The 21,507-nt window shown below is 50.2% G+C and overlaps 1 protein-coding gene across 8 annotated transcripts in view; it reads left to right on the top strand.

Annotated features, from left to right (window-relative positions):
* LOC122385840 overlaps nt 1-18,453 on the top strand; it is a 54,598-nt gene extending 36,145 nt beyond the window's left edge. The window contains exons 2-10 of one of the 8 annotated variants that reach the window (XM_043374421.1): nt 2,302-2,459; nt 2,680-2,845; nt 3,076-3,420; nt 3,890-4,089; nt 4,971-5,127; nt 6,213-6,320; nt 15,787-15,811; nt 16,452-16,584; nt 17,043-18,453. In XM_043374421.1, the coding sequence (XP_043230356.1) occupies nt 2,302-2,459; nt 2,680-2,845; nt 3,076-3,420; nt 3,890-4,089; nt 4,971-5,127; nt 6,213-6,320; nt 15,787-15,811; nt 16,452-16,584; nt 17,043-17,270 (1,520 nt within the window). In that variant the 3' untranslated portion in view covers nt 17,271-18,453. Of the gene's footprint in view, nt 1-2,301; nt 2,460-2,679; nt 2,846-3,075; nt 3,421-3,889; nt 4,090-4,970; nt 5,206-6,212; nt 11,658-14,102; nt 14,355-15,786; nt 15,812-16,451; nt 16,585-17,042 lie in introns of those variants that run through there. The other 7 variants (XM_043374420.1, XM_043374423.1, XM_043374422.1 and 4 more) reach the window with 7 other exon arrangements.
* Nucleotides 18,454-21,507: the final 3,054 nt, after the last annotated feature.

The following is a 21,507-nucleotide window of genomic DNA, read 5'->3' as shown; positions in this document are numbered from 1 at the left end:
GGGTCGGCATAGGTCGCGGACCCGTGATGCAGTGCACTGGATGGATTATGGGCCTCCTGTGACCTATTTTCGAGTCCTGAGCTCTTGGCCCCATCCAATTATGGAGAATGTTGTTGGCCAAACAGCCAGACGGATGTGTCCAGCTTCCGGCTGCAAATGCAATTAGATCGGGGTTAATTGAGGAAACTGGCATTTGTCCCGCCGGCTAATAGAAACCTGATATATGGATGTACCAGGTTGTTGAGCTGCTGAGGTGCATTTGAAGTGCATCTGAAGTCAGTTTATTGTTATCGGAACAAATTTGGATTAAATTTATTTCAAGTGGAATCAAATCAGTCAGAAGGCATGTAGGAGGTGGAGCAAGTAGCATGTGTTTTGGGTTTCACCTAATATCTTCAATTTCACAGTCACATCGTTATATCACCAACTCATTTTTCTCACTATGCCATTCTCGTGTAACTTACACACCTCAGTAGCACAAACCACCCAACCCTCTACTGCCGCGCCGAGCCGGAGCGCTGGTGGCGCCGCCCTGTTACGTCTCGGTGGGAGGTCGGCCCGTCGCAGCCCGCCGCCCCTGTGGAGGTCGGCTCGCCGGGACCGTTCTGTTTGTTCTCCCCGGCTGCGGTCGCGGGGTGGCACTCATCCGGACTGAATGGAAACACTGCTGTCCGCCCGGACCGGGGAGGCAGGCAGTGGCCGCGCTCCTCGAATATTGACCCGGCCGGGGGATGAAGTTCAGACGACTCGCAGGCGTCACGTTGTGACATCACGGGCTCCCGTGGCTGGGCTGCCAAACAGACAACAGAGCGCGGGCTGTGATAAACATTTCTATTTGTGAATCGAAGCTAACTTAGAGGAATAGTATATGAGTTACTTAATTCATCATATCCACGAACCGTTTAAAATGGTGATCGTAGAGCTTTCCGATGATCCCGTGGCCCACTTGTTCACCTATTTCCTTATAACACACGTCGCTGTAAGACTCGAGCCACATTTCCCTCTTCCTACCACCGCCCCGCCGGGTACGTTCCCAGCGACCGGGGACCTCCACCGTCGCTACATCCCCCACCGAGCGACGACCGACGCAAGACATCTGCGTCGGTCCCGAAGAACGTTGGTCACATCGTTCCTCAATGTTTCTGCCGCTTATGCAATATGAAGAGAGCCACGCCAGTAGGTCGTATGTCCGTGCCCCTGCGGCATTGTGGTCTGACATTCCGTGGTGCGGTATTTTTTTCTGTTAGTCACGAGCCGGGCTTTGATCGCTGTGAGTCATCCCTCTGTACCGACAGCTGGCCCCACTGGCCGCCCCAGCCGGGGGTCGGATGACGCGTCGGAAAGCCGATAGTGATGATGAATCGGTGTATCGAGAAGACGGGGCGCACCACACCACGTGTTGCTTCCGTGGAGATTATTACATACCATGTCATGTGACAATCGCGGAGTCAGGGGTCCCCTGACTGACACCGTGATTGTGACATGACATCACTGATAGGGGGAGACGAAACGGCGGTAGGGTCTCCAAGGAGGGGCAATTTTCAGGAACCGCTGCAACTTCGACGAACAAATTGTCCTGACTCCTGTATGGCTTTGGCTTATAAGGTTAGAAAACACCCTGGTGATGTTTTGAGATTGGCGTTATTTATAGGTGTTATTAAGCTAGACTAACAGAATGACCCGAGCTGGTGACCTTTTTCACCTTGTTTTCTGATTGCATCATTTCTCTCAGTGTGTTGCCCGCAGCTCCCGAACTAGGGCCATTATCGAGTTTCACTCCTTGGTCGCCTATGCCGCCTGTCGCGGGCCGATATAGCACGCTATTCCGGTGTTATCCGGCATCCGCTGCGATATGCCCTGTCAAGCAGCGTTTGTCGACTGTGGGGGGGGGGGGGGCATGGAATGCTGCATCTGTCCGATACAGATGCATGTACTGATAGAGGTGGAGGGCCCATGCGATAAGCTCAACAAACACCTCTGGGCGTTAGCAGGAGACGTGTAGTCTGAACACTTTGGGTAGGCTACTATGAAGAGCATCAGAGAACAATGATCTAGAAAATCAGTTTTGCTATTACAGCATCGTTACAAATGTTTTCTACCTCCTCTTGCGCATTGTCATTGTCAACGGTGGTATAGCATACCAAAATGATCGTCACATCTACACATAATCCTCTTCGCCTTCTTCAATTCCGATCCTCTTCACTATCTGTTCGTCTCCTCTGCCAGATATGGATCCTCTAGACGTCTCACAACCAAGTGCTGCGCTTTCTGACAACTGATGTGCCCTCTCTCTGTCCACAGGCGCGTTCGGTGCCCTGTTCAAAGAGCAGCCGCCGGGCGAGCTGGTGGTTCACCGAGGTGACGAGGTCACCCTCACCTGCATCACAAACGAGGACGTCAGCTGCGCGTGGAAGCTCGAGACGCCCGCTCTGGGCATCAGCGGCTTCCTCTCCAACCGAGTGGGTAGACGACTGCGTTTTTATGTTAATTGATATCGCTGGTGATTGACTTCATTAGTTGCTTTGCAACATGAAGGACCTTTGACAAATATTGAGACTACTCAGGTCTCAGATGTTTTGAATGTGCTCGAAAATGAAATAACAAGCCGAAATGTTGTACTTGTTTTGTTTTCTATCCGATCGTCCTTATGCTATTACTGATAACCTGCTCCCTCACCAGATTCCTCCGAATGTAGACATCACTGCTCGAGACCCTAACAGCGCCAGAGATTGCACCATTGTGCTGCAAAACGTCGACGAGAGGTACAACGGCAAGTACCGGTGCTCGCCCTACACCAGCAAGGGAGGCCAGGAGGATTCGTCCGGCACAGAGCTTATCATCGCCGGTAAGTTGAGCTGAGTGAACTGGTTCCTCTTCGAACCGCTTACTCTACTGCAAAGCTAAGTGGATGTTCTTGAATAAGACATGATATCCTTTCATCCATTTTACCTCTCGCCTTGTGAAGGTCCAGCCATGGGATTCGTCATTCAGGAGTAACACTCATTGTCTCGCTTTTTCTCTTTTCTCTTGTGAGTTGCTTGTGGGTCTGACCTCGCCACCTCTCTGCCCCTTCAGAGAAGCCGAAGCGGGTCTACTACATTGGCGAAGTGGCCAGCGGGTTCCCTTTGGAAGCCTCCAGCACGAATCCCACCACAGTCCAATGTATGGCCGAGATGGCGCGGCCCAAGGCCGAGATCGTCTGGTACCTGGGCAACACGCAACTGTACGACTCCATCGAGGTGCAGGACACGCAGGTCAACAGCACCGGCCACTGGAACAGTCTCTCTACGCTCACCTACCAGTTCCACAAGGAGGACAACGGCAAGAGCCTGCGCTGCGTCGCCAGTCACGCCGGCTACGACAAGGATGACATGGGGGACCAGCAGGCGCGGGAGACGGCCGTGGATGTTGACGTGCAGTGTGAGTTTATGATCCGGGTGAATGTGGGCGTGGTGATGTAGTCATGAATGTGGCTTGTTGATTCATGAACCAAAGATAAACGGACGTTTTAGTAAGTTCATAGTTTAGACTATCTTTGGCAATTTGGCGTGTCTTGAGTTTGAAATTGGTAAATGTTTCGCTACATATGTTTATTATTTATCGGAAATTCACTATGTACATCTGGTAGCCGAGGACATGCTTCGCCTTACTTATGCCTTCCTTCACCCAAACAACACCGTCTTTCATCACGTTATCGACTGTGTCGAGATCTCTTTGAACTTTTCCGGCGTACTTATATCATCGTATTTTCTGTCACACATCAGCTCTTCCCTACTCTACGAAAAGTCGGTAGCCTGCAGCGCACTCATTATTGTACCAATCCACTACGTTCCGCTTTGTGGTGGCCTCCACGTCCCTGACCTGTTGTGACCCCATCTTCCTCCGACAGTCGCCGCCTACCGGCCCGGAGGTAACAACATCGGCCGGGTGTATGGCTTCACGGCCGGTCAGCCCGGCGAGGTGACGGTCAACTTCACCGCCAACCCCGTGCCGTCGCGAATGTTCTGGAAGGTCGGCGACACGGTTCAGGTGCCGGCTGGAGGCACCGACCGAATCGACAGGCGCTTCAGTTCGGGCATGATCACCGTCGTACGTAGAGGGGAGGGAGAGGTGGGATGGTAACGGATTGTGCGTGACAAAAAAGTGTATGGAGGGGACGTGTGTGATGGGGTGAATGGACACTGGACAGGGCAGCGGACATCGAGAGGAACAAAACAAGGAAACTGAAAAGAGGACGAAATGAAGAGTGGAATAAGAGATACACATTAGCTTTCGACGGATGATATTCCATATTCGTAGCAACGTTTGTTAGAAAGCATTGCAAGCAATGACCACATAACTCATGGACTTAACACCGTAGTGACATTAAATGGCTCGAGTCACTCATGAACCCCCCAAACAGGGGCTGACTCACCGTTACCGATACCTTTGTGTGAGCGGTGCAGCTGATTACTCATATGCCGTGGCATTATATCAGTGTAAACAGCACCGGACCTGACGGTATCGCTGCTCGGTGCAGGGGGCGCTTTAATCGGCCCCCTCCCCACCCATGGCGTGCAATCGCCTGTCTTTCACGTGATCCGGTGGCATGTTGACCTCTGATACCCCATCTGGCCACGCAGGCAGATAGAGGGAGGGTATTAGGAGATTGTGGAGGGGGTCGAGTTGAGGGCTGCCCGCGGGGTCTAGCTTAAACGATATCTGACGTGGCAGATGTCCGATATGTATCTGACACGTATGAGACTGTGACACAAAAAACCTGTCAGGCTGCCCGATGCTCTACTAGGGTTCTTTTGGTGATGTTTCAGATCGTTTGGTCGGGGCGACGCTTAGTTCACAGGCAAGGGCGTCCGCCTTTGTCTCTGTACTGTATCTCCTAAATTTTCAGTGCACACGTTTAAGCCGTTATGCTAGCTGTCTCGCTTCTCCTTCTCCTCCAACACCACTGACACCCTTCCCCATTGTTTCAGAAAAACGCCTCGCTGGGCATGTACGCGCTGACGCTGACGATCGACCCCGTCCAGATGGAAGACCAGTCCAAGACGTTTGTGCTGCAGCTGGAGAACAGCGTCGGCAGCACGGCGCTCGAGTTTCAGATCGGCACCGGCGCGCCGCCGCCACCGGAAGGTAACGCGGCGCCCGCCGACGCCGACGCTGCGCCCGGATCTCTCAGCGCCGGCCACGAAATGGGTGGCGAGACCAATGGCAAGGATCAGTTGCAGCCGGCAACGGCTGCGCCCCTGGCGGCGGTTCTGTGAACTAACCAGACCAGCATGGCGCACACTAACCGCGGGCCGTTTGAATCGGCTTGAACGGAGTTCGTTGACAGGCGCTGTTCCTCTTGAAGAGGAACGGAGGTCATGTTGACAAAGAAGCCTGACGAGGTGGCGGTTTTCTTTGCGCTAACGGCGTTTTGCTTTCTTATCATTTTTCATTGAATCTGGCCTTAACCCAGGTTGTCCTCTAACTTTAACTCGACAGTTTTCACTAATCCGTGTTAAATGTCTCTCTTGAGGTAACAAAAATATTACAAGAAGCGTTCTTCCCTGAAAAAAATCCAACAATGGTATATAGTTAGCATTCTTTTTATTTGTGATTCCTCGTCAACTAACATTCTTTGGTCAAATTTCGGTGGTATTCTACCTCAGTAACCATCTTTTCTTCGACACCTGCTAAATTTCCGTTTTCTCAGAACCTAGTCCAGATGCCATTCTTGCCATTCGGTTTTGCGTGTGCGTGTGTGCGTGTGCTGATGAATGAGCTCGAATGGGTGTGAGTGCGTAGGTTTAGCGTTAATACGTGTCTTCGTTCTTCTTACTTCTTTTGATAGTGGTTGAGGCAGAAGCGCTTGCCTGGGTAGTTGTAGCTGATTCAGTGTAGCAGTATATATCCAGCTTATTTAGGGTATATCTTGTATATGTGAACATAATTATCTTATACCTACACAGGACAGGACTGTCTACTCTCAGTAATTCATAGGCTTTTGACATTAGCGTATTCCGTTCTAAATATTATCCTTGGCTTGAAACGTCTATCTTGTCGGTCTCATTCTGCATAGCCCCTTGCTCAAATTCCTTTGGATTTTTCAATTCAACACATTATGTGTTCACTATAGCAATTTATACAAGGGCGATCGAGTTGCAGCTCTAGATCTGAGCCCCGTCACCCTGTCGGCGCTGTGTGTAAGCTGACGTTCCCTGCTCTCCCGCCAGCGGCGCTGGGCGCCACCATCGGCGGCATTGTGGCCGCCGTCGTCGTCCTCATCATCATCATCGCTCTGGTGGCGTTCGGTCGCAGCCGCGGCAAATGGTGCTTCGCAGGTAAGGCCAAAGACACCGTCGACAAGCCGGCCAAAGCGCCGCCGCGGCCTCTCAAGGCGCAGCGGCCGTCCGCCTCTGCGTCCAACGTCAGCCGAGCTGCTGGCGGAGGCGCGGGCGCGGCCGCGGGCGCCGCGCCCAGGAGGCGGCGTAACTCGCTGCCCACCGACAGTCGGCGGCGTAACTCGCGCGGTCCTGGTGGAGGTGTTGGTGGCGGGAAGTTTGGCGTACCCCTGAGCCTGACCGCACTCAAACAGAGCATGACCTCGCGACCGAACAAGCGCCGGCTTGGGGTCGAGGACGGGGACCCTGAGCTGGAGATGGAGGAGGTGACTTATATCGCCGGCGAGCCCCCGGCGGAGGAGCAGGGCGGCGGTGAGGGGGAGACCGCCGCGCCGCAGCCGCTCGTCAGAGAGGGCTCTCCGACTCCGGTCCCGAAGTCGAGCTCCGAGGAGGGGTCAGTAGGCGAACAGCCGGCCGAACCTGTGGACATTCCGGAACTGGATGTTCCGCCACGCTCGTTGGCCCCCGCCACGCCCCGTGTCGGTGAAGCGGACTTAGCTACAATGCCAAGGACACCCCCCACTCCCATTTCCCCGATACGGTTCCCCACCAGCAGGGCGCCCCCTGCTGCTACGTCGTCACCGATGACTTCGGAGCTGAGCTCCCCGGCCTCTTCCCTGGGTCACCCGCAGCACCCTCCGACAGGGCGTCCGCTGCCCTCTCACATGGGCCCGCCCGGCGCCTCTCCAATGGGCCCTCCGGGGCAGCAGAGACCCTCTCAGATGGGCCCACCTGGGGCTCGTCAAATGGGCTACCCCGGGGTCGGGCCACAGCCGGGCCGCCCGGGCCCCGCTCCTATGGGCGCGCGCGGCCAGGAGCCTGGGGACAGATACGGACCGGGCCGTCCTGACCAGAGCTGGGGCCCAGGTCCCGCCGGGATGGGCATGTACTCCAACACGGCAGCACCGGCGCTCCCGGAGAGAAACCCCCACCAGCCCCAGATGTCAGCGGGCAGACAGAGGGGCGCCATCGCCTTCCCTCCCGACAATCCGGGGTTCTCGACGCGACCTCGGTCTGACTTGCCGCCGCGCGGCTCCCGGGAGGAGCTGGGCATCCCGTACCCTCCTCCTGGCGCCGTGGTGCGCCGCCCGGGGCCGCCGCTGCCGCCCAAAGGTCGGCCGCAGTCGCAGGTTCCGGCGGGAGCAGTCCAGGTGCTGCCCGGTGAATTGCGGGCTGAGCTATCTTCGAGGTACCCCTCCACTCCCTCCCTCCTGGACCCGATTGGTGACGGCTCAGCGGTGTGACCAAAAGGGGAAACACCGATGGGGAAGTGCATGATGAACCAAGGGAATGCGTGGCACAAGGCCTGGAGTGTGACACAGGCGGCTAGGGAGTGAATGTGGTGGGGGCTACGACGCATCAAAGACTTGCGTGGCAGCCCGTCGAGTGATGTGGGGTGAAACTGAAGCTTGGGAAAGGCTAGAATCCGATGCAGGGTACACTGCCGAAGCGACTTAAAGACGTCTGGAGGCGATATCAAGGTGTCAGAGATGAGTGAATGTTTGACCATGACCTTGCGTCAGTTATGTGGGGACGCTGTTGACAGATGAATCACCTGAATATGAATATGGAGCTACACTTTATGCATACACTGTAACTGGTGCTCCTACTGTAAATATGGTACCCACATTACCTTCGGGCTCTGAAAGTAGGCAGTGCTGTTAGGTTCCCAGGGAGATATTAGCTACAGCTTACTGCTCATCAGAACAACAGTCGTAACACCCGCAGTTTGTTAGCTTTAGCAGTTGCTTTGTATGCCGATCAGTGTACTAACAGGGTACTAACAGATTATACGGAGTATACTTATGAGATTTACATCAGGCAGGAAACTTTGTTCCGAGTGAACAAACCCCTTCATCATGATCGTGTAGCATGTTCGCGGCTGTCCTTGCAGCTGCCATATTTGTGTCATTTACAAACTGCTGTCTCTTCCTCCTGTTTCATGCTGTGCCTCTCTCTTTGTAGACTAACCGTAAGCCGCCTCGAGAGGCCGTGCATGGCGTATATTGGATGTATGCAGATCGCACACTTTGGTCGTAGCAACTAGGCTGCAGCTAACGAGCTTGGCGGAACAATGAGCATGCTTCATGACCATTGCATGATTTAGCGATTGTTAGATATAGTGCATGTGTGTGGAGTGTATGGAAGTGAGAAATATAGTGATGCTGCTGAGTAGAGCTTAGATTTTGTACGAGTTATTAAGAAAATGAGCTTTCCTAGAAATACAGCGGACTGTGCCGTAAACAAAATGCAGTTTGAACGTACAAATCGTGGCCAGTTTGCTCTGTACAGTGGACTAATGCTGTAAATAAACTGAACCTGAGGACTTAGTTTGGAGAACCTGAGAACTTAGTTTGGAGTATGCTGCTGACTAAGGACTGAGGAGCATGTGCATGCGGTGCCCCGGGGTTCTGCTGCCGGCTGCGCCGCCGCTTGGAGCTTGCATCTTATGCCAGGTGAGACTGCGGGGTGGGGTGCGGCGGGGTGGCTGAGCTCTCACACTGACAGCAACATGCACAGCGCGTACCCATCGGCATGCATGCACAGAACAGCACGGTGTGTGGACAGATACATATGGGGCTGCAGGCTGGTTGGAGCTTCCGCGCGCAATAGTGGCTGACGTAGAAATTTGCTCACTCTCCGCACACGCTGTCAGCTGTCGCTTCTAGGGACTGATGTTTATATCTTTAACCCTCGCGGGCCCGGGGGGGGGGGCGTTTTTCGCCCCCCCTGGCGAATATTTGCGATAACTCACGAACGCTTAGGGATAGGAAGGCGAAACTTTCAGTACCTTTTCTCCCATCAATTTGACATCTTCTGAAGTAAAAAATTCGGACCTAGCCCCCTTGATGACGTCACAAGGTCCATTTTTCTAGACCCCTGCACGGCAAACTTCGGCGTCACAGACGCAAACTTCAAATAGCTGCTAAAAATAGAGTTTTAGAGATAAAGACAAATTACGAGCACGGCTGTGTAGCGTTTGACCTAGAGAAAAATAGAAAAATAGTTTCGGTGACCTGAGGTCAGAGGTCAGGTCAACGACCCCGAAATGTGGTTTTAGTTTTTCGCAAATAACTTCGACAAAAATGGTCCTAGAGCTACGGCAGTGGTACCATCGCATTCGCCTTGTCAAGCTGCGTCGAATGATATATATTTTGTTCGGAAAAGGTCAAGTTTCATGTTGACCTCATGTGACCTCGAATGACCTCTGGTTGACCTTGACACATGAAAGGTCGTTTATGATGGATTTGTACCCGCTGATCACGAATCTGGCATCTATTTTCCTCTAAGCCTTCATTTAGAGCTTCTGGATGGCAAAATCGTCTTATTTATTATTACTAACTTGAATCAGTGAAATAGCCTCTAGCAGGGATACTCTTCTGTGACCTTGACCTTTGAGCAGCCTTGTATCGTAAGATGAACCACAAATAGGGAACTGATAAGCCTCAAAACATTTCAAAACATCTTTGAAGTTAGCACGCAAGATGTGCGAAAAAGTGCCAAATTTGAGGTCAATTTTGAGCGTGACCTTGACCTTGACCTTTGATTTGGAGCACCTTTTCAGAATCCTCAGATTCTCTTCTTTCGTTTGACACCCAATTTTGCCGGTTTGATGCAGCCTGCCGTCCTCTAGAATGCTTACTTTGAGATCACTACACATGTGCCGGTTTTGGCCTTTGACCTTGACCTCTGACCTTGAAAATTGACCTGAGGTCAAAAATTTTGGGTGCATTAGAATCGTCTCATAAGGACCTTTCGTTTGGTATCGCTTTTGTTTCCGTAGCTCCCTTATTTACGGAGTTAGACAGGGGGGGCGAAAAACGCCCCCCCCCCGGGCTGCGGTGGTTGGGATTACCCCCCGGGCCCGGCCGGGTTAATGATCCATTTTCCTAAAAATATATTAACATAATACGGGAGTAATTATTCCTCTGTTGAATGTCTGCTATTCGTAACAAACGAAACATGGTTGCTTTGATGCGGAAGCATTGTCGAGCATTCTGCATATATGACGGCTGCCGAAACCTTTTGTCCGGCGCCCAACGAATGAAGCATGTGTGCGATCGGCCGTCACCGGCCAGTCGCCTCTCCGATCTGTGCTTTGCGAGCTGAAATGACACGATAAGGCGTCGGTGGAGGGCCCTCGGCTTTGCCAGGCCAGCTTACATTGTAGCTTGCCCCGCGGCGCCACTGTCTGGCCTGGTTCCTCGGACCTGGCCTCGACTGCGGCGCCGTCTAGCAGACCTCTGCAACACACGGCCACTAATAACGAACTAACGTAACCACTACTCACGGCCGCTAACGTAGCCCCGCTGTGAGCCGAAGGCACTCCCATTCGTTACGCCTTATCGTGCTGTTTCGGCTTTCAGCGCACGAGGAGGGCGCTGGCGCGGGCGCAGCCGACGACGCTGAGGCGGGGCGCGGCACCGCCGACGGTCACGTCGACAACGACGCGGGGCACGAGCAGAAGCAGGCGACGGCCGTGCAGGACTCGCCGGCGTCGGAGGCTCCTGCCGGCGCCACCGAGCCGCCGCCGGCGCCGGCCGACGGCGAGGCACAGAGGAACGGTGCGAACGGCGCCGCGCCCGCTCCCCCGAGCGATACGGCTGTCTGAGCCGGCCCCGGAGCACCGCACGAGCCCCAGAGCACCCAACGAGAGCCGAGAGCACCGCACGAGCGCCGCGCCAGCCCGTCTCGAGGCCGGGCAGCGACCGCTCTGTGATACATAGCGCCAGAACCCCGCGCAGTGTCGTCCGTTGGTGTCCCTCGCCGGTGACGACGAGCGGAGAGCGCGCGCAGCTCGACGATCAGCCAGCGCGTGAGGACGTGTGACGTGCTGGTGCACCAAGAGAGCGAGCGCAAAAACTGCGGTCTTGTGCTGCGACCATGGGGTGCGAACGCTCGTCTGAACGGAACGCTTGATGGCGTGCGAACTAGTGAATACGCCTGCCCGTGTCGGGCGACAAGTGAAAGCGCGACGCATCAGGATTCGTTAGCATGCTTGAGCATGTCTGTAGCTATCTTGTGAGGCTTGAGGTGTTCCAGCTACTGCCCGAGGCGTATTTTACCTCTAGATGTGTGTGTACTGAGTGGCAACGTGCATTTTAATGTTTTGCGCCTCGCAACGTGCAAACTCGCTACAAAGAGCGAGTTGCGTTTGAGCGGCGAGCACGGTGTACCCGTGCGCAGAGAGGGGCCGCTTTAGCAGCTTAGCCACGTGCCCCTGGGGGCTGCTGCCAGTGCGCTGGCGCGGGCGTAACATTCCGCTAGTGCTCGGAGGGCATATTTACGTCTGGACAACGAGTTGCGTTGGAGAGGCCGGAAATAGTGGCGATTTCAGGACCGCAAGAATGGACCGTCATTGGAATGATTCTTTTTTAAACCGTGCACTGTTTTCGGCCGGAATTTAATAGTTACTACAAAATATTTTGTAATTACGTTTCCACCAAGAATGAATAACATCAGGGCTAAATTTTTAATACTATTGCCTTTTGTCAAGAAGCATATAGTGCTGTTATATTGCAGTTTTAGCGCGTTTGTTACAAAATATGAAGCGAATGAGGGAAAGCTATGCTAATTGCTCTTGTCCATCCACTAAAATTTATTAAATATTTTGCTTTGTGTATTCCAAAAGGAGAGGGAACTATTTCATTTGTGCCTTCATGTCAGAATTGAAGGTGGATCATTAAATTTTCAACGCAGTTTACAAACAAGCATTTGGTCTTTCTCATTTATAAGCAGTGGCTAAGAAAAGGTTGATCAATCCTGAAGTTCAGTCATCGTACCTCAACTTGGCAGCAAGATCCCCCAAGGACAGAGGATATATTGTATACATGTCCTGTTAATCAAAGCATTTTTGTGCCTTCAAAGGCTTAAGTTATCTGTGGTGTGTTCGGAGTTAGGCTATATGGCCGTTTTTGTTGTATGTTTATGTGGAGATTGAATATAACTGTGACCCTGTACTTGTTTGTATACTTACGTGCAAACAGGGAACAGCACATTCACATAACATACTCACCTAGCACCTAACTCATAGCTGTACCCTTCAGGATCTGTACTTGTTCATGTCTCGAGCATTAACAAAGCACTAAGCTTAGTAATCATTTCCCACATTTTCTGAGCATCTAACATGACATACAGCAGTGCTGAGCAGCTTCAGAGAAGAAACACTTTATATGCACAGACTCACACCAGCCACCCAATGAGCCAGTTCCTCAGTTGACTGTTTCCCTGGACACAGCTTGGCAATGTGAGCTAACTTTTGGCAAGTTGAAGGTTAGCAGGTAAGATTGAGTTAGGGTGAGTACCTACCTATAATTGGGTGCTACTGCCATGCAGGTCTTGGGTAGGCTGCTAATATGTGTGATGATTAAGGTTAGGTCAGCTGTCAGGTCAGGTTAGTCAGGTTCAGGTATGCTCATTGCTCAGGTCACATTTTTATGGACATTTGGCAAATTAAAAAACTAACAATCTGATCTAAGCTAACCCGACTAAACATACACAACTACTGACTATAGGAACTGAGCACCTACCTACTTGTGCCTACATCTCATACCATGTCAAAGTAGACGTCCTTGGTGGAAGATTACCGTCAGTACTTTTTATCCCAGCCCTGTGAAGAAAACTAATACTTCTAAGCTCTGAGTCACTGCTGGCCATCTACAGGAAGAAACGCTGAGACTGAGAGCTTTGCCATTGTATATTGGATCAATAATGACTGACTATCACGAATGACTATGAACACATGATCACATCGTTGCATGGATTGTCACATTGACAATTTTACTACAATCCTTTTTTCAAGAAATACAGTGATGATGATTAACATCAAAATCAACATAAAGTGGATTTAGTGATCCAAGTTTTCTCCTCCAGTAGTAATGGAATGATCGCATGTTTCATTTGCCAGACACTGAGTACCTGATGCACATTACAATCTGCATAGCATCTAAGCATAGTAAAACTGCTCAAGTCCATTCATTCTAGATTTTAACTTGATGGTTAGCACTAATTTATCTTGCTGTTGTAAGTTATCATTCAATATTCATACCAATTCATCAATATGCGCTCATCAGTCAACATTTTCTGGCATGATCCTGCTCAGCGTGCTCTTCAGTATTGCTCCAAGGTCTGCAATATTATAGCTTGTTTTTGGACAATAAGCTCTTTTAATTTTACTTTTTCTTGCTGATATATGAGCCCGATCAATTTGCGTTTATCAACCAAAATTTCATAACTTAAGTTCAACTTGATATTGATATTGCTCAGTAGTCAGGAGCAGGACCTCTGTCAGCCTCCTGGATACTTCAGATTGTTTTCAGTCAACATGCTTCTTAAATATGATATAAGTCAATCTTAAGGGATTCAAAACATCCAACAAAACGACGTAAAAGAGCAAGAAAACCACCAGATAAACTAAAAAATGGCCTTGGAACAGAGCCAAGTGGTGCTCCATTTGTTTGTTTACAATGATTGTAGTGCTGATGTGTTTTTAGGACTCTGAACGTCGGCTTATAAAAAAATGAAACGTTTTTACAAAAGTTGTAAGGCAAGTAATATTTATCTGAAAGAACTAAAATATTCAAAAGCCAAACACTATGAAATACATGAATCGGAACGAAAAAGTAACCCAAAAATCCAGCCTAATCACCGGCTCCTAAAACTGCAACACAATCAGCACTTTTCCCCGCAACTCGTTGTCCAGACGTAAATATGCGCTCGGAGGTACTCCGTGACTGTTGGGCAGCTCGCCTGTCGTAGACAGCTGTGTCTGTGTGTACAATGTTGAGCGGCGACCGGCGTCGGACTGTCGCGAGAATGCCAGTGAGAGACGAGAGACGAGAGACGGCGGATAGACGGCGAATAGAGACGCGCTGAACAAGCGCGCCGACTGCCCCTAGCTTCTGTTGTGGCATTTATGGATGCTCTAGCTACCGTTGATGTGACGAAGACAATACAATGTGTACAGGTGGACAACGTGGGACTTGGATGTACTGACAAATTGGAAATGCATAGGAGTGAGACAATTTTGAAAACTGCGCTCCAGATATTTGAATGCTAATCGGCGAGCATTATCAGCACGAGGGGTGATGTAGATTAGAATAAAACTGCATCGCTATCATAACCATACAAATGATGCGCCACGTTGAAAGTATATTCACTCGACGTAATATTGAGTAATTAAGCTCCATAGGCTTCACACAGTACCCAGACACAGTGACCACACATACCACCCGACATGTCATGCTATTTAGAAGGTTCGACTTTAGTGTGGGCAGGCAGGCAACTAAGGCCTAGGCGAGTAAATACAGGGTGATTCATAGCCGTGTGACCGAAAATAAATGAAAACTACAGGAAATGTATTCGTGTTACATGCCATTGCCAAGTACCATATGAAACAGCCAAATCTGAAGTTTTGATCCATGTATAGCATCAGCCACAAATACTTTTCCTTCGGCTCTCACACTTCTTTTATACAAGATGTTCAAAATGGCCACCTCGGCGACGGATGCACTCCAGCGCCAGAGCCTAAAGTTGGCGATGGCGCGGACGCACAACATTTCTAAGGAAATAGAACCAAAGCAGCTTCCAATGGCATCCTTCAGCCCCAGAATATCCTGGGGACTCTCCCCATAGACCTCGGACTTTGCATATCCCCAGAGGAAGAATTCCACGACGTTGAGCTCCGGCGAGTGTGGCGCACACCTGACCTCAGCGCTCTTTGAAATCAACTTTCCGGGGTTCGCTTAACAATTTTTTTGTGCCGTATTTATCATTGAACCGTGCCCTCCGCTTTGAATTGATTAACGATTCTATGAATTGTTATCTTCTTTGGAGTTTCCCTTGGGTGCAAGCCCTCAGACGTGCAGAAATATCTTTGTGTTTGCTTGACGGACTGCGTTAACCTTTGCAAATTACACATTTTTACTTTTTGCTGCGCTGTGTACATCTTGAGCGATACACACAGACCAGACCAAGATAGAACAAAACTTCATAAAATTTTCTACTAGCACGTGAAATTTCATGCGGAAATATGCAATCCTCTTCTCAAGAGAGATCAACTAAATAGGTCACATGGCTATGAATCACCCTGTACCTAGACAAGTAGAACGGTTAGATAGGCAATGGCAGAAGATAGATGGTACTTAGTTTGGACGGGAGCCTCTGATGGGGGTCGGTTGTGGGCTGTGACATGTCAAAAGTAAGGGCTCAACTACGTCGTCTGAATGCAAATTTTAACGTAAACTGCTTTGTTTTTGGTGAGGTGAATGTCACCTTTTTTATTACAGTTTGGGTGCATAGTAAATAAACCATCATAAAAACATTGCTGTTAATACACGATTAGGTTTGATATTATTTATATTGATGTGGTGTTGCCATGTACTGAACAATTTTGTTCCGTTTGCAGAGAAGGCGGAGGAGCGCTCTGATGGGTAAGTCGATCGTTAATGTTCCACACGAACAAAAAAAAAATGTTAATTGTTATTGACTTACAAGAATTGCCTCAATGTTTACCTAAAAGGACAACAAGTCATACTGCAGCGTGTCATGAGTCGTGTATCTAAGGGATTTAATTGATAAGCGTGTAATAGTTTTCTCAGCCAAAACATGACCATTGACCAATGATGATGATATAAAGAAGCTATGGTCCTTATGCCTTTGTAAGCGAATTATTGTCGAAAACTTTGTCACCAATTTTCACTCAATTCTAGGTATAACTTGTTTCATCTTTGATATTAATTTACAAAGGGACGTGCTTATGGCTTGTTCAGTGTTCATGTCTGTTGCACATCCGAGACGTAAATGACATTGAACATTACTGAGCGATTTCTTCACTTATTTGCATGAGTTGCTAATTAATTATTATGTATTGCATGTCCATGTAAGTTTTGTTTCAATAAGTTCCTAAACCTTCACTCAACATTAGATCTCAATGTTTTGCCGTTATTTTTGTAGAAACACCCGTTCATTATTTACCTATAGTTTGTTATTAAGTTGCCGGTTTATTATGTTGTGCACTTCTCTTTCGTTTGCATGCATTCCCCCTACGTTTTTCCTTTGTTGCTTTTTCAGTAGCGACACTGAGTCTGCGCATGCCGAAAAGACGGACGAGCCTGAGAAGAAGTCTGTCAAATTCACCTCTCTCTTCTCCAGCCTTCTGAAGAGCAACAAGGCCGAGACGGACGCAGAGATGGGCGAAAAGGAGGTGGGTTCATAGGAGGCTGCTTCGATCAAATGGGTTCGGAGTATTTTCAATCATTTTGATCTTCCGCCTAGGAATTGGATATTCTATCATTCGGTACCAATAATATAACGAAGTGAAATAAAATTGTTCAAACGCTGTTCAGTAGAAAATAAGGATAAATGCTTCCGCGTAGTACGAATATATGCATGTTGTACGAAAGCATTCATACAACGTTGGTGGTTAAGCACACAACATCGGTGATCGGCCTCATGCGTGACTTTGTAAGTCAAGCATTCCCGCTCTAATTTGCGCCGTTCGATGTAACAATACCAACGTTCGAAATCAAAGTTCGATGCCAACGTTCAATAATAATGCTCTCTAAAAGCGTTCGATTAATCAGCAGTCCCCTCGATCTGCGCGGGTCCTGACCGCGCCCAATTACTCCTCTGACATCCGCCTGCCCCCCCCCCCCCCCCCAGGAGGAGAAGAAGGAGCTGACCAAGCCGGAGGCGGACGGCGACGGCCAACCGGCGGCTCCGCCCCCCAAAAAGGAGGGCGGGGAGGTGGTCTATGCCGAGCTGGTGCTCAACTCGGACGGTGTCAAGACCGAGGTGCGACCCAGCGCCGACAAGACAGAATACGCCGTCATCGTCGGCACCAAACAGGAGGCAGACGCGGCCGCCGAGGATAACAAGAACAAGGAGTAGACGGAAGGGAGGGAGCTAGAGAGGGAACGTAACAACTGCGCGGGGCGGCGGGAGGTAGATGAGAGCGCCGATAGGAGAGGGATCTGGTGAGAGGGAGCGGAGGGAGGTAGAGGAAGGAGCGGGGGTTGGAAGGAGTGACAGGCGGTAACGGAAGCTCCTACCGAGCCGCCGCCGCCGCGATGCAGGCAACCAAACCAAAGTGCTCGCGTGCCGAGCGATTGTGTGTGTCTGTCGGGCTGCTGTGCGGAGGCCCGCTACCGTGCGCATCTCCCGTTCTGAATTTCTCGTTCTCTGTGCCTGACGCTGCTCCGTTGGTGTACTCGGTATGATTTCTAGTACAAATGTAGCCCCCCACCCTCGCCTGGCGCCGCCGCTACGCCGGCTCGCCGGCTGCCCCGTCTGAGTCCCTTCGTCTGTGTGTCAGCGCGTGCCGCCACGGTCAGCGTGTGCGTCGCCCAGGCCAGTCGTGCACGTCGTATTTATGCTAGCCAGCCTCTCGGAGCGCCTTTGTCGCAATGTATACACGGACCAGATGGCCGGGGATTACCTGGGGAAGTCCCTCGTGTGGAAGGAATCTCGCAGACCACACTCCGCAGACATGTCTGGGCGTGACACGCGCGCCCGCTCGCGCTAGCGATGGCTGCCAATCTCATTTACACACATCCATGTCATTAAATGTAGGCATCGTAGCTTATGTCCGATCACGCGGTGTGTTGTTGTTACAGGCGGAACGGACGGATGGTCCGATGGTCGCCGCTTCTCGCGGCCAGGTGTCGCTCCGCGCTCCAGCCGCCCCGTGTACATATTTTTCTATTAGCGCCTGGCGGAGACGACCGACCGTCAGCGGCTATAGGTGTCGCCGTGTCGCGCGCTTCGGTCCCTGGGCCGGCGACGACCTCGCCGACCTCGCCGCCGTCGTGGTCGACTCTCCCGAGGGGAGCTCGTCGTGTCGTGTGGCTGGTTTCGATATTATTTCGCTGACGTGTGACGATTTTCGGCTGGTGTGCCCTGGGTTATGTCTCTCCGCCCTGCAGTCATCCCGTGCTTGGATGGCGATGTTTGCTTCATTTTGTTTTTCGTAAGCTCGTAATCTTTCTCTCGTAAGCTGTTTCCATGTCGTCCTGTACGTTTGTCTTTTTCTGCTTTGTACTTTTTTAATGCTCAAATACACGCCAGAGATGTATTGTGTCTGTCTTTGTCCTATACCTAAGATCAAAATTAGAAATTACTTTGCAATGGAGATCGGAAGAATCGGGAATAGAACAAGGGAGTCGTAATGGTAATGTAGAGCAATTATGGCGCTGCACGCACAATGACGTGCTCAATTGAAGAGCTCGTTTCATGTGTCCGGTCAACGCGGCGTTGCCACTGAAGAGGACAATCAGAATATCAATTTATCAACGGTCTTTGATAAACCAGTTAAGTGATAAGAGATAGCGAGATAACCTGGTACTATGGCGGTAACTCCCGGACATTCCCGAAATAGATTGTAGAACGCGGATATCGGACAAACTTAGATGCCCTATTTTGATCTGACATGACAAGAGCTTGACCAAGCATTGAAAGCAAACGACGAGCTTCAGTTTTCGATTGGGTGCACTTATGTGGCCCTGAAATAGCAGCACGATTACGGATATAGCATATACAGCTCCGATTCCTTATGTTGTGTAGCATGACGTTCTTCATCGACTTTGCCTGACTCAGGTAATGACTTTCGCAGGCTAGATACGATTATGCAACGCAACGCCAGTGCCCAGACAAACCCAGTACCCACACTTATAGTGTTCTAATGGTCATCAAGCGCCGATTAGATAGATAGCTGACCACTTGCTTGTTAAAATGGCATGCTGAATATCCGGTGCGGTGCCCGACTCCTCTGACGCAGGATGTCCCTCTCTAGGAAGTATAAAAAATCGTAGTGGCCGACAGCCGCCAGACGGTTTTCAGAGCCAACCGAGCGAGCCGATGGACATGCGGGTTGGATAGAAACCAGGTACCGTGGCTGGGGGAGTTCCCTGGCCCAGAGCCCTGCGGACGCTCTGCGGTCTGTTTGTGTGAGACCAACAGCCCACCTGTGCCGAATATACCCGATCGCAGCATCATTACCAGTGTGCAGTGAGAATGCGTTCCACTATAGGTACAATTGGTAAGCAGGACTAGCACAAATACCTACTACACGGTGCACAATGGAGCGGTGACCGGTGAATAATGTAAATTTGCTGCCATTCTATGTAATTCAAACGCTGAAATTGGATACAGTCGTTACACGTCTCGCCTATACGAACATCGAAGAGCCCTACCCTCGCAGTAACCCGTAACCTTCAGCTGGCGCCATGGTACCGTAATGTCATCGAGATATCCTCCCATTAGAAAATCGATTATCGTGACAGCTGAGCCATGAATTCAACGTGCACTCTCGCAGTTAGCAGAATGTGCGGTATCGGCCAGGCTACAGATCGTTCAAATCACTAACCTTTTCAAAGGCCAATTTGGCCTCAGCTGCCAAGGTCCTGTACAATCAGTCAGATATATTTTTCATTTTCAAGTTCATGATCATTTTGGTCATGACACAATATATTGAATTAGAAGTTTGCCTATTGCCGATGTTTATAAAATACTCGTACACTGATTACAGGCTTACCATGATGTACAAACCTATCATGTGTCCTATCATTATCCAGGTTATATAAGGTTATATCCAGGTTATCATGTGTCCAGGTTATTATTATGTCTCCAGGTTAAAGTACATAAGGTCAATGGAGGTAACGTGAGGTCAGCATAAAACTGGGACGTTAAACTTTGCTTTAAGTTTCTTTGCAATGTCGACTTCTGGCGTGGCTGCAGTGCAAGGCTTGCTCTTTTGGTATCTTTTTGCCTTGCCGTTTTGCAGTTTGTTTCCTTTTCTGTTGGTCGCGCAGTGTTTTCAGTGCAGGGGCTGTGCACAGGGCCCTGTAGACTCTGTTGACCGACATGTGTCGACATTTACCGAGGTTACCTCGTCCCATTTCGTGTCACGGGCCGTACCCTCGCCTGCGTCATCAGGTGCACGGACGCGCCGTCACACTTACAAAAACAGTCCGGTTGAAATGAATTACTAGTCACTGTTTATATTTTAATGTAAACTTATGTTCAGTTGCAGATTAATTGCTCATTTCTATGCATAAGGTCACAAACTACCTCATGGGCTGCATTGCGCATTGTCAAAACACACAGAATCAACGGCTACAAAGTACTTAAAGTTGACACCTTTTAGTCGTGAAGTCTGAACTGCGTGTGCACAAAGCACCTTAACTCGGCGTAATTTTCCTTCTTTTTAACCCGCGCACTGACGGGGGTCTGCGCCAACTTCGCACCGACGGGGGGGGGGGCGGATGACCGCCCCCCCTGAGATCTCGAGAACGAAGCAAGATAGCGACAAGCGGTAAACGGCATCGGATACGCACGGTCAAGATCTACAATTTTTACTAAGGTCATTTTCAGGTCAGGTCAAAGATGACGTCACAGGGGTCGAAAAAGTCAAAATGGCGGCGCCAGATATGGAGAGAGTTTTTCTCGAATAACTTTCGAATGAGTCAAGATAGGACCAAAATAAGGGCATAATCGTGATTATCTCGTCAATCCGCATCGAATGATATATATGTTGACCTCGAAAGGTCAAGGTCAAAGGTTGACCTCAGGTCACGTGACCTCGAGGTCATCATGTATATCATTCGATGCGTCTTGACGAGCTGAACACAATGAGACCATCCACGCGGCTATATCTTAATCCTGTACGGAGTTATTGGCCAAAAACCTTTGGTGACCTTTGGTGACGTCACATGACCTCACAGCTGCCCAACAGCAAAACAGACCTCAAGGTAGTGAAGGTTGATCGTATATGAAGTCATGTATGGTATATGGGGCCATTCCGACCCGTTTTAGTGGTAAAAACAGGGAGTTGATTTTTCCCCCATTGACTTATAATGGGGAGGTCGCGAAATTGACCTGACGTTAGGTCACCGATATCAAAATTCCGAGATATACAAATTGTAGCTACTAATGACCTAATAACATCCTGCGACTTTCAAAGGCCTCCGACATCTACTGTAGCTCTGGCACGGTGACAAAGTTGCAAAAAAGTGACTTGAGGTTGGGTCATTCAAAGTGACCTGGTGACCTGACCTTAAAAGATAGGAGGTTCAAACTTGTACACCATGTGTAAAATTGATGAGGGAATAGTCGTACCAAATTTCGCGGC

The sequence above is a fragment of the Amphibalanus amphitrite genome, unplaced genomic scaffold (assembly GCF_019059575.1).
Source record: "Amphibalanus amphitrite isolate SeventyFive unplaced genomic scaffold, NRLGWU_Aamphi_draft 000233F_arrow, whole genome shotgun sequence".
In the NCBI taxonomy this organism is placed as follows: domain Eukaryota; kingdom Metazoa; phylum Arthropoda; class Thecostraca; order Balanomorpha; family Balanidae; genus Amphibalanus; species Amphibalanus amphitrite.
Note: the sequence above shows the minus strand (reverse complement) of the source record. Positions and strands in the feature narration are given on the sequence as shown.